An 18,554-nucleotide genomic window follows, 5' to 3' on the forward strand; every position below is an offset into this window, starting at 1 on the left:
TAGGTATGTTGTGTCAAAAGCACTAGAAAACTCTAAGAAAAAAAGCCTTACACAGTTTAAGACCTCCTTCCACCTTTTCCCCAAGTCTAGGCAGGCACTCTTCTGCCCTTCATTGACCTCCTCGTTTAAATGGCAACAGAACCAAGGTGCAATCAAATCTAAAACTTCACCCCACCCAATGTATGACAAATTACTTTCCCTTTCTCCCATATGGACACATTTTCTCTGTCCATTCTGCTTCCAACTGAAAGCTCAGCTCTAGTCTCCCTGAGCTGCCAGTCCCAGAAACTTTGTATCTAAAATAAGGCAAACTGGAGACTCTAGACCAAATAACAGCTTCTTTGTGTCTGAGCCTTTGAACAGAAGGTTATGCCAGTCAACGAGGCTGTATGCATAACTTTTTATAAACGTCACTGCTTTACTTCAGTGCCATTTGCTTATGTCACACACTGGATGCAACAGCTTGTGCATGAACCTACAATGTCAGTTTAAAAAACAGGAGATATTATTCCTAATGTGTGGGGCTAAATATTTTTATTCTCAAACAATAAAAGAGATTGAAATTCACTAATTAAACAGCAGTTAAGTCTGGAAAAATTTAAAGCGGCACAGTTTATATAGAATGCTACAGTTCCATGATTCTTTTTGTAAAAACAGTATCTCTGTGAAGAGAAGTATGTTGCAGTCTGCTGGTAAGAAAAGCAGTACAACTCACATGGGCTGAGAAGCCAGGTTTCTTACTTTCAGGAAACACTAATCCATTATATCAAGAAAACAGTGACTGCAGGAAAAGAGCCTTACCCCTTCACACTTTCACATTGCCTGCAACAGTATTATCAACACTTTAGCAATCTATTAGGCTTCTGTTACCAACTTTGAACACTGGAAAGGTCTATGCATTGCACTTCAAAACAGGTTTTGTTGTGGTTTGCTTGTTTTTTTAAATAAACCTTTGGAGCAAATCAGTTGCTCATCAGCAACAGTACATCTGACCACACCTGGCAAATTCTACCGTAACACTACTACAAGCTACCACAAGCGCACTATGCAAGCACATACCTACACAACACACAGTAGCTAAAATGCAGAACCTAAGAGCAATGTAAGAAAAGATGCCTTTCCATAATCTTTTCACCACAGATGGCAATAAATATAATTCTAAAAGATAACAAAGCTTTACAGTTGACCAAAGGAAAAATACACATTCACTAAGAAGCTGCCACTACACTTGACCCATGTTCAGGAACAAACCAATAAATAGTGACAGAACAGGTCTTCTCACCATGCCAAGAGGTATTTTAGGACAAAATAAGATTTGAGCATGCTGGACTTCGCATAAGAGCCCAAATATGCTTTTGTGTGAGGTGAGTGAATATACTCTCACATAGGCCTTTCTGAGTTGCAGAAATCTATACATTTCCTATACAGCCCACTGGAAGTCCTCATGTAAGGAATGAAAGAGAAAATCAACCACCAACAGTGTGTTCAAGCATGCAGGCATGGGCAAGTCTGCACATGTGTATACTTGACATATAACATATACTGTTTAGATACAAGAAATATCATAGTTGAGATGCTTCTGTCTGATGGCCAAGACACTCCACAAGAGTAATTTAATTGAGAAAGACATACCTTTTAAAGCTGGCAGTTTTTGTAGCTCCCTGTTATTGCTAACATTAAACCTGGAAGAACTCTGCCGCTTTTCCTTCTTCAGTACTGTCTGTGGTGCTGGTACTTTGATTTTAGATAGTTGTGTTGGGGGAGGAGTGCTGTTTGATTTTTTGTTTGACACCTGTTTAAAAAGAAATAAAAGTAGTTAACTGCAGCTGAACTTAACTGAGAGAGTCTTCTAAAAAAAAATCTATTTATGTTATAAAAATAAATTATGTTATAAAAATAAATTATGCAAAACAAGCTTTTAATCAAACCATTCTATTCGTAATCTTCTGCATGTGCACTTATCTATTCTTCTCTTGTCAATGTTCATTTCCATACCATAGCCCTCATAGATGGGAACAGGTCACCCTGTTACATGCACTAGCCCATTTACTTGAGTTTACCAGCCAGTTGAAATTTTCAAGTAGTGTAGTTCCTCAGCTACTCTCATCTTTTCCCCGAGAAGTCAACATTTCCAAGACATTTGGCCATCTAACTTTTGCTTCAAACTTCAAAGAGATCACAGGACTTTGTCTATTTACAGCAGCTTAACCCTTCACTGGCTATCTGCACTGTGCCTCGCTGCTGGAGTCCTAAGTTTGGATCAGAACATTCAGGCTTTGATATAAAGTTAAAGCAGCAAGCCTTGTTATTGTAGTAGGCTCAGCAGTTTCTAAAGCAGACATGAAGATTTGTAGCAGTTAACTGCCTCCTCAGAGCAAGCTGCTTTTACTGCAATAATCCATACCAGATTGTCACTGCACCTGTATGAAGTAAATAGCATAAAACCAGAAAAATGGTTCTCACCTATAGGTTTCCAGTTTGCTGTTATTTCCCAGGCTACACTTGACAGCACTCTCTCTCAAGCTGCATAAAGTGCATCATTAACTAAAGCATGTCAGAACTTGTGATGCTGCCTCTCATTCCTTTTTTAAAGTAGGAAAAGCAGGTTTAAAGTAGGTAATAGTTAACTTTTTGCATAGGAATAATTTCATTAAATTCTTTACAAGAATGATATAACATCTAGGAGTGACCTACAGAAAGAACCTAGAAACAACTGAGCAGGAAATCTTACTGCAAGCATTCATTTTACAGGACCTTTAAAGTGCTCAAACTGTTTTAACTGAAATACATCTGAAAATACACCTTGACACCTTTTTCTTACAGAAAAGATCATACTCTCCTTTTCTGGAAGTGCCCATGTGATAAGAAAAAAATAATCAGATGAGAATGGGATTTAGGATGGAAATCAAGTTGTAAAGCTGCTGTTTTGGCAGACTGGATGGATTTAATTAGAGTTTTGTTAATTATAGTAGATATGAAAGCAGCATTTTTTTTCCTGCATGAAACATCATCAATGGCATTTTCATGGGGATATGGCTAAAACAACAGAAATCACTTTTTTTGTGTTCTAAAAAGGATTTCCAGAACAGCTTATTCATCAGCAATTTCCATATGGTCTGGGAATGTACACATTGGGTGCACATGGAAATGTTACCATATATAGAGCCTCTAACAGAAGAGAAATTTAAGATGGCAATTTTTTTTCAAATTTTGCTCTAGTAGCCTAAATGGGAGAAAAATGTATATCCTTCACAAATAGATTAACAATTGTGTCATATTATACATGTAGTACTTTGCATTTCAAAGATATGACTGAATGCAATATTTAGTTTTCACTGAACACATTTAAGATAACCATTTAGCAAATTTAACATCATTAATAACAAATCCCCTTACAGCTTTATAGAACCTGTAAAGGGAGACGACTGAAAACCAGTCTTAAGTTAACAAAATACTCCCAAACTTGTTTCAGTAAAAGTGGTGTACATAAGCAAGTTAAAATCCTGTAATACCTGCTACATTGCATTTTTATCAGACAATTTCACTTTTTAATCCCAAACACTAAGTGCTTAAAAAACTTTTTGCTCAAATACAATCAACCTACAAGGTAGGTTCTGTCAATTCAAGGTTAAAAAAAGGCATTCCAAATGAAATTATGGATAAACTAAGCAGAAATAAAAACAGCACTAAAAAATTAGGAAGCAATCACTTACCCTATATTAAACAATAAAGGCTAATTAAGATGCATTATAAACACTATTACTGCACATGATTCTATATGTTCAATACTGTGCTTGAACCCTAATGGTGGTTTTCTGAACAAATCTTCCTGTGCCACCTGTTTTTATTCATTACTTGGAACAGGAAAAACTGCTTTCCTGTTTCCTCTCCTGCCAAACAAATCCCCAATATTGAATTTGCCTGCACGCATATGCACACTACGGTATCCTAAGGTAACACACACCTCAGGGGACCAAGTACTCTAAACTGGAGATAAATTCCAAAATTAGCCCAAAGTGGTTATTTAAGAGGATGGATAACATTTCTAATTAGAAATGTTAAAAGCAAGCATTTTTTTGTTACTATGGCAACTTCCCAGCTAGCAGTGATGACTCCAGTGTAATTCTAGCCCTGAATCACTGGCCAATTTATCCAGCAGTTTTCCTCCTCCTTCCTACCATCAACCATGCTCCAGTCATTCACACAGCACTATCAGAAAACTGCCCAGTTCCCAGCTCATTATCATTTGAATACTACACAGCTGTACCCAGTGACCTCTGCAAGTGGCACTCTGGTGCTACCACCAGAGAACTGGCCTCCAGAGCTGGGAGACAACCAGCCCTGGAAAAGAGTGAGCTAAGTCATGCTAAACCACAGAACTCAGTAATCTCAAGCACCTCTCTGAAAATAAATTCAGACTAACAACTCTGTGTATTCATTTGCTAAACATTTCAAGGTAACATACTTGACTTTTTATGAAGATACAGCACTCATGAATTCAGATTGAAGATCCAACCAAGCTCCACTTCTTCCTCCCAGTAACAAACCAAATTATTTCAGAAACCACAACTCTTGTAGCACAATGTTCATCAGGTGGTTCTCATCAGTGAAGATTTCAATTTATTTGACACCAGAACAGTCAAACTACAGATATATTTTTATCAATTCTCTTCCTGTGACTAGAATAGGAAATACCTGTTCTTCCCTTGTTCTGGCAAACAGCTCCCCCCCACTGAAATGTCTATTCATAGACATGCTCGATTACAAAAGTGCTGGCAAGCCCCTAAAAATGTGTACAAGTTAGTCTGAAAATAGTCAGATTGAGAATGTGTTTCTTCAGATAATTAAAAAACAACCCTCAGATTTTCTGGTCAATTATTTTAAGTTGGGGCTTTACATACTTTTATGAACATTAAGACAAGCTATAATCACACTGGTCCCAATTAACTTCTATTTAAACAACTAAAAAAAAAAACTAGAATTCATATTCTTCAGTTCCCTTGAATAAGCTTAAAACAAATTCAAGAGATAGAAAGGCAGGGAGGTGAGGAAGTTTCTTGCTAGTCATGACAGTTGACACACAGTCCTTGCAATCTCTTCTTCTCTCAAGTCCTCCTGCATCAATGTGGAACATTCCTTATCATAACGTCATTCTTTTGAGCAAAGCCAGATCTTTCATAGCCCCAACTCATACACAGGCAAGTGCAGATCAGAGCACAACGCTAAGTTTGTGAAGAAGGAAAGAAAGATTTGAGTAGACCAAGCACATCTACAGTACAGCCAATTTTTATTTTCAAATTCAACTGACCATCAAACAGCCCACATGGCAATTTTTACTTTTGGTCAGTCATCTAAGGCATAAGAGTGTGGGTTTTGGGATCTGGCATAAGGATCTATCCTGCATCACAGGTATGTCAGCAAGCCTTTCAGAAGATCCTGTACAAGTGTTCAAGGCCAGGTTGGATGGGGCTTTGGACAACATGGTCTAGTGGAGCGTGACCATGCCCATGACAAGGTGTTGGAACTAGATGATCTTGAAAGTCCCTTTCAGCCCAAACTGTTCTACGATTCTTCCCGTTCTGACACTAACAGTACCCTGCAAAATCTACCTTGACCAAGCATGCACCTGGATGCATCTGTCATTCAAAATACAAAAACCTGGATGGCCTAGCTGCAACAAAAATCAGACCACCTCCTAAGCACAAGTGCAATAGACATTCTCTCGCTCTTTGCCTGAAGAAAACACAATGCTAGACAGTATCTTATACCATGTTTCTTTACACAGATCTAACACTAATCCCCAAATGTCTTCCCTCTCATATCACCATTAAATTCCAGTTAATATCAGTGTGTACACCATCCCAGGATGGCAGCAGCAAGCCACGTAGCAGCAAGAACCTCGATAAAATCTCTGAACTACAAGATCTGGATAGGTGAACTTCGTAGCAATTAACACATAATTAAGACTCCTTGTGGTGGGTGCGCAGAGCAAGAAGCATAGAACACTTATGAGAACCAGTCTCAATCTGAGAACAGAAGGAGAATGTTTATATTCATGCAGAATTAATCCCTTCCTTCTTTTCCTTTTGGTATAGCAAGTAGCCTCCATGGATTTATTTCTCATTAACATAAATGGAAGCCTGATCTATAGCACCCAGAAGAGCTCATTTCTTGCCAAGGCAGACTCAGAAGGGGCTATGAAAGCACTCTGGATTAAATTTAAACTATACGTACAATGAAACTGAAATATAATTTACTTAAACTAAACATAGAACATAAGGAAATATAAAAGGGACATATATACCTTAATTTTCAAATCTGTATGAGAGCCTTGTACATAATCAAAATAATATGGCTAAGATGTTGAGGCCCAACACACAAGCAATGTAATTTGGCTGAGAAATTGAATAATTTGATCTTTCGAGATAATTGAAATGAAAGATCAAGAGTCAAAATGGGTGGAAAGCAGTTAAGAGCCTTCCATGAAGTTTTTCCCCTCTGTGTTAAAAGTAGTGTGAAAAAATCTCTGAACACTCCAGGAATCTTGAACTCTGCTTCAGACCCCTCTCCTTTGCAGATCTTCATTTATTGCTCTGTTTTGGGGGTAGGAACAGATCATATGCAGCAAATGGCCCAGTAACAATCAATCTAGTAAAGATACCTGCAGCATACCTACAGAAGGTGGGCTTAGATTAGCAGCTGGGACCAAGGCAAGCAGTTCAAGACAGCACACTACCAGAGGACCAATATTTATCAGCTAATTACAAATGCTGTGTTGTTAACACCACTAGTTCAACATGCCTTCCAACAGGACATCAGAATAAACTCTTGTTATTATGGTATAAAAGATAATGACTTGACAGAACTATTCAGAGAGTGTGCAGTAAGTTTATGCACGTAGCACCTGAACTGGTAAGGAGTTTATTGGAGCAGCCTGCTACTTGGTATTTTCAATCTAGACACTCAGTGAAAACTATACAAAGCGTGATATGGATTCTTAATTATCTGGACAAAAAAAAGGACATTGATCCATAAACAACCCAGTTTAAAAAAAAAATAAAACATGGAAAGATGCTTGTTGGGTTCCATTCTAGACGGCAAACAGTTCTTAGGCTCATTCTTTGTTAAAGTTTCACCACCACAGACAACTGTGGTTGAACAGACAACTTCTGGAGAAGCCACCAAAGATTCAGCTTATGATGCTGAAGACTTCATTTGGTTGGTTTCACAGAGACTGTAATTTAGATATGCATTTTTTTTTTCCATCATCAAAATTATTTGCCAGAACAATACCAAGATTAGCCTGCTGGAATGATCTTTGAAGCTGCTTTTCTAGCAATGATGTTTATTATCATTTAAGAGTCTCTCCGTGGTTGGGATACCTTGAATAGTATAGCAGTAGTCCCAGCATAACTTGCTATTTTACCAAATAAAACCAGCAAGAGCTGAATCCTGAAGCTTTGAGGATTCCTATTGCTATAATGATAAACAAAAAGCATAACTTTTCAACAGGGTCACGATGACAAAGTTTATATATTTTAGCTCACTGTAATCAGCACTCACTGATTTATGCTGTGGTACTTGTTTAGCAACTGTGATTTTGCATTTCCCAGAATCACAGAATACAGCAATGCTGCTGCTGGGTATTCATGATGTCTAACTATGAAGTTCCATTAGTATTTTGTCAGAAATAACGTGGAGTATATTAAATTGCATCCATACGTAGGAAGTTCCCTAGGAGCAGTGAATGTCATCTGGCCATCTTCACTGGGGAAGGGTGCCCATGGAAAGTTTCTGGTCACAGACCATCTTAGACTGATCTATGATTTGCTGAAGCTCTTCTGCCTTTCCTGCTGGTGTTTATTTTTCACAACACAAAGCATTGTTTGTATTTCCTGTTAGCTGCTTACACACACAGCTCAAATTTTATCTTCTACAGAATTGCATTATCACAGGTTTGTGCAACACACCTGACTTGCAATACATCAAACTAATCCTGACAACTGCCAAAGATTTCTCAGCTTCAGTGTACCACATCCTTGACATTCTTGCACTGTAATTTCACATTCATAGCTAAATATCAGTAGCATAAGGCTTGGGTTTTATTTGCTCCTTGTAAATCTAATTTTGGTTTAACTAGTTTACTCCAGGAACAAATTGACATTTGATTCCTTTCAGACAGAAATCAGATCTGCAGCCTGACATTGTGAAGTAGTAACAAAGATGACAGGGTGCCCAGGTCTGGACCATAAGCCAGCTGATGCTGTTCTGCACTTGCCAAGACACCACTGTTGGTAAGCACACCTGGTAATACTCAAACATCAGCAGCAAAGCAACATTTGCTTCTTAATGTGTTTTCTATAATGAAACTTCAAAGAAACAAATGCCCCTAGAAAAGTAAAGTGTTAGCTAACTGAAGGTGGCGGGTAATTAAGTATGATTAAACACAGATAATGTTCTGAAGTATTACTTCAAAACATGTATATGAATACAGAGATGAAGAATCTGAACAAACAATGGCTTGGGTAAGTTACTTTAGTTCTTGATTTTCAATTGTAGCTTCTCTGTGATCAGCCTGAACCACACTTTCACTTTCAAAAAGCCTAAAGACCACACTTGTCCCACTTGCAGAACTACAAATGTATTCTGACTTCAAAAGAAATTGAGGGGAAAAAACCAAACAAGATTTAATGCCTGCAAAGTCTATGAACATATGGGTGGATTCACCAGCTACTTGGTTTTCCTCACTGTATTCTCTATGTGATACTTCTATTGATAATTCTGTACCACACCTGCATTAATGAACACCTGAGTTCTCTCAAAGTTTAAGGAGTGGTAGGCCTTAACTCTTAGGAAAAAACTTGAGAGAAATTAGTTGAAACAAAAGATGAAAAAGGTTGTTTCCTGTTTACAAACTGCTGAGACCCATTTTTAAAGACCACTTTGCTCCTTTTTACTGGAACAGTCTTTGCCTTCACTGCTGTCCTTCCAGCCAGGAAGGATTCAGAGTTTAAAAACACGGTTAGGAAGTAGAGGATAGCAAGTACTAAAACAAACCACAAACCAAAGACCTCACACATCATATGTTACACAAGCAGTTGTCAGACTTGTGTAAGAACAAGGAGGACAAAAAGGATCCTGTTTTCAGATGTATCTCCTTTTAGGTAACAAAATGCTTGTACACAGCTGTGTTTAGTACATTGATTTAATCAATTTGTTTTAAAAGCACATTGAAGTTACACAACAAGCATTATTAAGGTAACCTGTTTCACCATTCAGCAAAATGCAAGATGTTAACAAAAAATTACAGAACTTAAAAAATGCTCAGCTGTTTTAAGAGTAGCACATAGTGCAACCTTCTAGTCAGCAAGTAACTCCTCACTTAGTACTAAGGGTACACTCACTTGCTACACTTAAGTATTTTTCAGCGATTCTATCAGCCCATTAAAAATTTTCCCTAGAAAAGAAGCAGAACTGAAAGTCAAACAATAAAAAAATTATTTGCAAAATAGTTTTAAGAAGTTGGCATAACATTTTAAAAATAAACAAGAAAAAACCCAAATCCAGACTTTATTTACATCACTGATACAAGAGAAAGTAGAACCTGATTTTATCACAGTTTTGATGGAAAGTCCTAATTTACTAATGTTAGACGTAAAATCCCAAACCAACAGCCCTAGACAGCACTAAGAGACACAGTCTAGCCCTGTCCAGGTACAGCCATTCTGTGATTCAAGCCTCAGAAGACTAGCTGCTCCAAATTTCAAATTTATTTCATAATATGATTATATCTCTTCTTCCAAATGAAAGATGCCTGATTTCCAAATAATTTTCATCTACTTCATGTGACTGACTCACAAAAACACTGGCTATTCTGCCTAGCAGTCCAGCTGGGACATATGACTGAATACATACTGAATAAATGGCTAGAGTAGAGCTGGGTTTGTTGTGCACTGTCAACACAAGACCAACAGCTTATTGCTGAAAATTTGGGGTTTGGGGACGCTTTATTACAGGCTATCAACCATTCCTGATCTGGACGGCTATATAACAGGCATAAAACTGACTGTCTGGTAGGGAGTATTAACCAAACACTGTTTAATGTTATAATAAAGTTATACTTGAAGTCAGGCATTAATTTGAAGAAATAAATCTGATCTATGCTAAATAATTATCTCTTTGTAACAGACACCTGCTTCCATGAAGAACACAGAGAAGAATCTACTACCTCAAAGATGCTGAACTCAATGCATCTGAAAGTGCTATGACACTAAGTGACAGAGATTTCCATTACTGTTGTTAGACGGGCAAAGAGGTTGAATGACAGCTTAATTATACAAGTGACAATAAATATATACACACACTGAATCACATGCAGGTACAAATTAGCATACTAAACAATTAAAACAGGATAATCTCATCTGTTCAAACGTTCTGTGACAGGAAGATATTTCCAAAAATTATTTAGAAGTCCTAGTAGATATAAACAAGGATGGGAAAACAACCCCAAAACTTTGAGAAAGTTATTACCCCATCCCAAATCTCCTCTGCTATAGACCCTATTCAGTTGCCTAATGTGCACTTAACTGTGCTAAGACTTTTGAGTGTACAATAGTCCAGTCATAAGCCAGACACTGTGCAACAGTCTCCATACACTGTCCTCCAGATCAGATCAGGTACATTTGTTTCTCAGGGTTATTAATAACTGGCACAGCACCTTAAATAACACTGCAATGAACACAGTAAACAAAACTAAGAAAAATAGCAAACAGCACATAGAAAATATGGAGTCAACTTTCTAAATAACTTGCTGATTACAAGGAACCTGTTACTTATCACAGGAACCTGTTAACACAAAGAATAATAGATTTATATCTTTTATTTTTCCTAGTTTTCCTTTTAACATGAGGATACATCTACACATGATCTCTGCTAAGAAACCCACACAAACCCATCAACAATTCTACTTCCCATCCCATTTTTCAATTTATTAGTTTTAAGGAAATTGGCAAAGTTGCAAATGCAATCAGGAATCAGTACAAGAAGTAATGAGAATACTGACAGTCTTCCCCCACTGATATAGGAAAGGTCATCACAGAAAACTGGATAGCCACCTCTGAAGGTTCTTCCACAGAGATGAAAATCATTCCTTTTGCTACAGTGTTTTAAAGACAGCCCATTAAAGAGAAGTTTCTGTAACTGCATTACCATTCCCCAAAAATATTCACTGTGTTGAATAGCTTCAGAAATCAACTGTCAAAAAAAATGGCTCCACACTGCAAGGGAAAAAACCTCTGAAAACAAAGCCTGACAAAATTGCTGCACTGGAAGCTATTTGCCAGTGTTTAATAAACCTACTGAAAGTTGATGGCTGAGAGACAGTGGCAGGACAGAAGCATGGATCAGTACTTAACAAAACCTTCTTTTTTTTTTTTTTAAGTATTTCAACGGTGATTATAGTCAAACATTGGCAAGACATGCTGTCAATAAACCAAGAAGTTTCTTGCACAGCAAAATGACTGGCCAATGCCATTTATATCTTATTACATTTTGATTTGTCTGTATTAAAAAAACCCACCCTTTGAAGTAGATAGAACGAGGGCAGCACATGGAAACAGTGATATAACACACAGACACACACAGAGACTCTCTGCTTAAACCACATCAGTCTTCCATTTCCTGTTCTGCATGGCAGAAGAACTTCATAGAATCACAGACTGGTTTGGGTTGGAAGGGATCTTAAAGCCCACCTAGTTCCAACCCCCTGCCATGGGCAGGGACACCCTCCACTAGCCCAGGTTGCCCAAAGCCCAATCCAGCCTGGCCTCGAACACTGCCAGGGAAGGGGCAGCCACAACTTCTTTGGGCAGCCTGTGTCAGTGCCTCACCACCCTCACAGGGAAGAATTTCTTCCTGATACCTAATCTAAATCTGCCTTCTATTAATTTAAACCTACTGCCCCACATCCTATCAATACACGTCCTTACAAACAGTCCCTCTCCAGCTTTCTTGTAGGCCCAGAACTTGAAGACAGACTTATGATTTCTGTTCTTATTTGTTGAGAGTCATCAAGCCAATACTTTAAGCAATAGAACAAGTCTTTCCCTTCTACAGACTATTCAGCACCTATATGCAAAATGAATGCAGTTTTAAAGGTACATGTTTCATGCCTTCTTAAGCCACTGCAATTAGACACAGAAGATGCTATCACTCCATCACCTACTACTGCCTTGAATGGCAGGTTGCCAGGTATTTCTGAGCCTTCTATCACCCAGGTGAAACAACAGTGAATTGTCCAAGTGCTCCTAGACCACTTCAGTAGTTGGTGAAAAGTGCAAGTTTTAGCACAGGCATTCCATAGGCAAAACAGAGCCTACAGGGTAAAAATTCTAACTTCCCTCCTCTGTGCTTTATTTGAAAACTACTGATAAAGTTCTGCAAGAAGCACCTTAGAAGTGTTAGGGTTTTGCCAGAGATAGAAAAGAGGTAATGTTTCTCAACAAACTTTAACTATGACCAAGCCACTTCTTTCTAAAGAAATCAGACTGGCCATAAGTTACTACTGCCTTAACTCAAAAGCACATTTCCACACCCCTGTGACAAAACAGAACTTCACAATAAAGCTTACCCATGAGGCAACTAACTTCTGCAAAAGCCAGTTAGGTCACAGGGAATATGTCCACAAATTACTAACTGTTGGCACAGCCAAACCTCACACCCAGGTTGTTTTTTTTTTTCCTTCATTATTTGTCTGTGTTCTGAGTGCAAGTTTTGGGACCTAGTAAACACCCCCTTCACCCCCACCCATTCAAGTATTTCACCTGAACAGACACTACACCCACACAAAGGAAAAACAATACATAACAGATTATGTCTTTGCTCACAATCTGAAGACACTAATATACTGGACTAATTGCTGAAATAAGAGGTTATACTTACAAGAACAGATTTGACTGTTCTGACACCTATTGAGCCTAATTGACTCATGTTTACTAATAGGCTACAAACTGAAGGTAGAAGGGAGCTTAATCATATTTGCTCTTAAGTGTTCAAAAGTGAACAATATGTGCAATTGGAATCTGAAATAATTGCTTCAGGGTGCAGAATGACAAGGCACCGTCACCTCATACCTACTGTACATTTCTGGTACCTCCCTCACAAAATGGAGAACACGGAAACAGAGGACTATCAAAGTAATCAAAGTCCTCCCACCTAGGGGAGGCTAAACAGGGCTTGGGTAAAAAAAAAAATAATCTACAGATGACAATCTTAAAGTCAATAAAGTAATTGATAATATGAAAACAACTTTGTACACCACCTCAGATAATCAACCTTCTAAGTCACACACTGGGTTAAAGAAAAGCATACCAGGATGGAAGACCTACTTTCAAAGACAACTACAATGGGATTTTGAGATTTAAATGAAAAGCCATTTACTACAGTATATCACCTGTGTGCTGTAGCTACTATTTAATACTTCTGCACATGTTTATGGCCTACTGCTGAAGTTTTCAAACCATGACAAGCATCAGCATAAGTCACTTCTACAGCTTTTTAGCACGGGCAGCCTGAATGGCTATACCAAGAATCATTTCAAACCCGCTGTACAGCTTAATTCGACTGAAATCTCATATTCCTGACTGCAAGACAGGAAAAGCACTTGTTCATTTTTGTAAATATTAAGATCTGTTGCACTTTTTTATCCACAGAACTCCAAGACATCATGAATTTAGTTAAGTGCTATAAAAGTGTCTATAAATAAAGTATTTGTGGGATGTTGCTGCTTGTGTTGTCCCTGTTCTTTGAATAGCAGACAGTTTCTAGTCTTTACAGTCTGCCATTTGCATTCAATTCATTTGCATTAAAAGCAAATGCATGAAATGCATCTTGAGAAAAAGATAAATGAACCAGCATTTTCCTATATCTACTCATAGTCTAATGAGGGTTTTTTTAAAAGCCATGTTAAAGCCACATGTAGAAGGAAACATGACAACAACCTTCTTGTGTATTACAGTACATCCCAGAGTATTTCTGTATTTCCTAATCTTCACTACATTAATAAATAATCTCCTTGCTGTCATATAAGCACCAGTTAACATACGTCATGATTCCAGCCAGCCACATTAGAAAGCAAAGTCTACGTACCTATTTGTGTGCAATTATTCTATTAATTAAGTTAATGAGTCCAAGCACTGAGGTGTTCAAAATTGCATGGAGACTAAATAATGCCCACTGGGAATAGCAATCATAATATATGTGCCAGTCACACTGCCTAGTCCCTTTCCCAGACTGTCCCTACTCATGTGTAGGTGCCATAGCCAACATAAGTAAATTGTACTTCTCACTGTGAATTATACCTGGCAGGACAGTTGAGAACTAAAAAAAAACCAAACCATGAACACCACAACATGTTCCCTATTGAAATTATCTCTCATTTTAAGTAAAAAAACTTCAAACCTACCTCTGCAAACACAGAAAGAAATTACAAAGAGAACTGCATACACATCTTCATTTAACATTTAAAGGTCTCTGCTAATTAACTTTGGGAGCTTTACATGCTATCCAGAAGTACCAAGAAGGAATAAGAAAATCAGTTTTGGTCTCAGCAGCTTGACATTCAGAAGCTTGAGAAAATAAACATTCAACAGGTGTACAGCAAAGATGCTGATAATGATGAGCCTTAGAAACACACAGAAATTAAAACCAAGAAGTAATACTCTTTTTAAAATCACAGCAATATAACATAAGGACAGAACATATCACAATAAAGTACATCTATTTACATCATTATGAACATCTTCACCACTACATTTCTTATTTCATTGTAAGAATTTTCCTAGTTACTAAAATCATTCCTAGTAGCTACGTTCCCCTCACCAAAACTCAACCACTCTTACCTGAACTCACTTATGCTTACAACAGTAATTTATTACAGTACTATGCATCTTTCTGCACAACAAACAAATGAGGCCTTGCTGAAGTATACTAAATGTTCCCATCCACCTATGCCCAACAGTCCTTTTAGGGAGGGGAAAAATGATAAAGCTGTCTGAGTATTTTTTTTCCTCAAACATTATCATCCAGTATCAAGACATGCAGTTTAGAGGCTGAAATACATGTAAGTTTTTCAGCCTAGCATTTTACATTCAGGCTGGTACAAACATTTTAAAGGAAATCTCAGAATCCACCTAGACAGTGGATTTCCAAATGAAGCAAATCTATTAACTCTGAATTTTTGATTTAAAGTGGGAAAGAGAGTGAACAGTTATTTAATTGAACTCTTTCAAGTCACTGCACCTGGCTGGTGGGCAAAACAGAGAGGAATGCAGAGGGGGGAAAAAAAAGTCAGCATCAACAACAGAATGATCAGTCAGAAATGGAACACTCCATTGTATACCTATAAAAAGAAATCGCACAACAAACCAACTGGCAGCCCTTGATTAAGCCCAAGGTCTCCTGACAACATAACAGGCTACTGACACTTAACTGACATGCCAACATCCACACTTTGAAAGAGAGCACTAGGAATTAGAGAATGACAAAAACTCCAATGAGCAACCAATAAGCCCAAAACCTCATAAAAAAGTAGAAAAAAAGATTGATGTATGCCTCGTAACAACACAAACAAAAAAAATTAGTTAAGGCAGCAATCAAGCAAGCATTTTCTCACTCTAAATCAAATTAACTCCCTCAAAAGTATCTTAAGTCAAAACACTTGAGTCAAATGCCAGGGTAGTTGTTCCACAGCCACTTTCCTCACAGTCTCGTGTTATGTCAAAATTACTACATCTAGAAAAACTTAAAACGCTCCTCAAGAGTTATGACATATTTACCTGGAAAAAACCCTACGTATCTTAATAATATTTACCTCATGTTCTTGGTTATCTTGTCCATCTTTGCCACTTTTTCCACTCTTGGCTGATTTTGCAGGTTCCTTAAAGAAAAAGTTCGCAGTTTCAGTTACTTTGAAAAGAAAAATCTAGATCAGATTTTTGAGTCAAGAAATTTGTACCACTCACTACTAAGCTGCTCTACACATTTTCATCTGCAGGAAGGTTTTGGAATTTTATTTATGCCTGAAAATTCACCTATTAAATATATAAAGATGAGCTTTCCTACAGCTAAGCAGGTAGGGGCAAAGAACATATGTGATTTGAGCCATGCCTAAGAACTTACCCTTACAATTTTTGGGATTTAGCTTCAGGAATACTTACATTTAGTTTAGCTTTGAAATAAGCATCAGTGCAGTACACATTTATACTTATTTTATCTGTTCTAGAATCTAGAAATGCAAGTACAAGAAGCAGGACCATAACTCCTGCTTCTCCCTCCCAGCAATCTATTAAGCTTGCATCCTGCACCCACAGCATGTTTTTTCAGATTAGCTTTTCTCAAAAAAATAAAACTTGAGTGTTTTTAATATCGAAGGTGGCAAAGCTATTGGAAAAAGTTAAAACAAATAAACACCCACCCACAAACCACAACACCCAACATCTAGTTTTCAACACTGCTGAAAAACTAAAAGAAGAGCAAAGCCAAGCAAGCACAAGAAGGTCTGGAGGATGAGACAGACTGTACTTCACCGTTTAAGACTTCCGCTCATACAGATAATTGTCTGGCACATAAGGTATGGCCACGACCTGTGAAGCCCTTTTCATGGATGCCACACAAATCTCTCCCGGGAGCGCCAGGGGAAACTGAGGCAAAGACGGGCCAAACCCACAACCTCTCCCACTGTCAGGAAAAGGGGATGAAAATAGCTGGCATTGCGATTAGTGCTCCTTGAGTGCTTACGGTGCTCCCCCAAAGCACAACTTCGGCTGCAGCCAGAGCCACGGAGCAGTTAAACTTCCCGGGACGAGGACCAGGCATACAGCTGTGGGGACGGACCCCCCAGCCCTGCCGCGCCGCCATGGAAAACCCCCCTTCCCGCCCCAGCAGCACACCCGGGCCGGCTGAGAAACACCCCCCAGCCCAGCTCCCCTTCCGCCAGGCACGCCTGAGGACACGTTTCCCATCCCCTCCCTCCAGCACTCCCCCGCACACCAAAACCACGGCCTCTCTCCGCCGACTCCCACCCTCCGGCTGCCCCCAACTCCGCGCCCCCGCTTCGGCAGGCGGGAGGGGCGGGGGGGGGCCACGACCCCCGGAGTCCGGCGAGACGATACCAGGAACACCCCCGGCTGCGCGGCATCCCCCAGACTAGGCCCCACCGGGAGCTGCCCCCTCCTCACTAGTCGAGCCCCAGAGAAAGGCAGGGGGCCAGCACACAGCGGCGACGGGAGGGCGCTGCCCCTCACCCGGCTCTCCCTCACAGCAACGAGCGCCCCGCCGCCCCCTCGGCGCCCGGCTCCCTTCGCCGCTGCTGCCCCCCCCGCACCCCCGCCGCGCTCTGCCCCAGGCCCCTCCTCCCCGTGGGGCCTGCGCCCCACAGCCTCCCCGCGAGGCCGGGCGCCCCCCACCACCCCCCGACTCACTTTCTCCTTCTTGTTTTTATTCGGCATGGCCGCCCCGCGCGCCGCGGCCGTAGCGGCGCAACCCCCGGCGGCCCCGCTCCGCGCTGCGCCCGCCCCGCGCTGCCGCTCCCCCCCGTCCTCGGCGACGGCCTCAGCGCTTTCCCCCCCCCACCCCCCTTTCCTTCTCCGCCCCCCCCCGCCCGCGCCGAGCGGACCGCTGCCTCCCATTGGCTGCCTTCGTCACGTGAGCCGCGGCTCCGGTAACGTCACCTCGTAGGCAGGGCGCGCGGCGGCTTCCCGCCCCTTCTTCCCCTGTCACGCTCCCGAGCGGCGGCGGCGGCGGCTGGTGGGCCCGAGGCCGAGCCTCCGCCTCCCGCTGTTCCGCGCGGGCTGGCGGGTGGGCCCCGGGGCTCCAGCCACGCCTTGGGGCGGGCCCCGCTGCCTGAGCTGGACCGGCCCCGCGTCCCGATCCCGCCGCTTCTCTGAGGGGAAGCTGTGGGGCGAGGTGGGGTGTCCTCAGCGCTGCGGGCGCTTGGCGGGCTGTCCCTCAGCCGGTGGCATGCCACGGGAAGGGAGAGGCGCGTGGTGCACCCTGGCCCCAGTTGCCGTCCGGAGCCTCCTCTTGAGTGAGGGGCTTTGGCTCCGCCGCTGTGGAATTGGTGGGGCCGCCGTGCGGGGTCCGGGAGTCTGTCACTGGAGAGCGGCAAAGGTTTAAGGAAGAACAAATACCCCAGCCTAGGGCATGTCTGAAGCATGCCGGCCCTCTCATGCAAACCCAGTGTGGCCATCGTCACTCTGAGGACTTCAGTATATGCTTGCAGTGTGGATAAGGAGAAGGTGAGCTCTGTGCAGTTACAGCCTGGTATTATAATAGTATCTTTGGTTTCAAAATCCTGGGTGCAGGTGTTTTTGTTTTCATCATGTCCACCTGTACCAGAGATAATATTTTTTAAACAAATCACTTTCTAATCTCTCGAAGCCAGAATGCAAAAATCAGAACAATCTTAGACAAAAGCAGAAAGGTCCATATACTTCATCTGGAAAACCTACACACTCTCACGTGCCCAGGTTAAGCTCTGAGTTACTGTTAGCTGAGGA

At 40.7% G+C, this 18,554-nt stretch overlaps 1 protein-coding gene across 1 annotated transcript in view; it reads right to left on the reverse strand.

Annotated features, from left to right (window-relative positions):
• Positions 1-17,528, reverse strand: part of PPP2R5C (protein phosphatase 2 regulatory subunit B'gamma) — a 74,457-nt gene extending 56,929 nt beyond the window's left edge. Inside the window, exons 1-3 of the mRNA XM_084270436.1 lie at positions 17,478-17,528; positions 15,869-15,934; positions 1,633-1,792 (exon numbers count right to left, since the gene is read on the reverse strand). Coding sequence (XP_084126562.1) covers positions 1,633-1,792; positions 15,869-15,934; positions 17,478-17,504 — 253 coding nt within the window. The 5' untranslated portion in view covers positions 17,505-17,528. The remainder of the gene's footprint in view (positions 1-1,632; positions 1,793-15,868; positions 15,935-17,477) is intronic.
• Between the last annotated feature and the right edge of the window lie 1,026 nt (positions 17,529-18,554).

This window comes from Gallinula chloropus, assembly GCF_964237585.1.
Source record: "Gallinula chloropus genome assembly, chromosome: 14".
Taxonomy (NCBI): Eukaryota; Metazoa; Chordata; class Aves; order Gruiformes; family Rallidae; genus Gallinula; species Gallinula chloropus.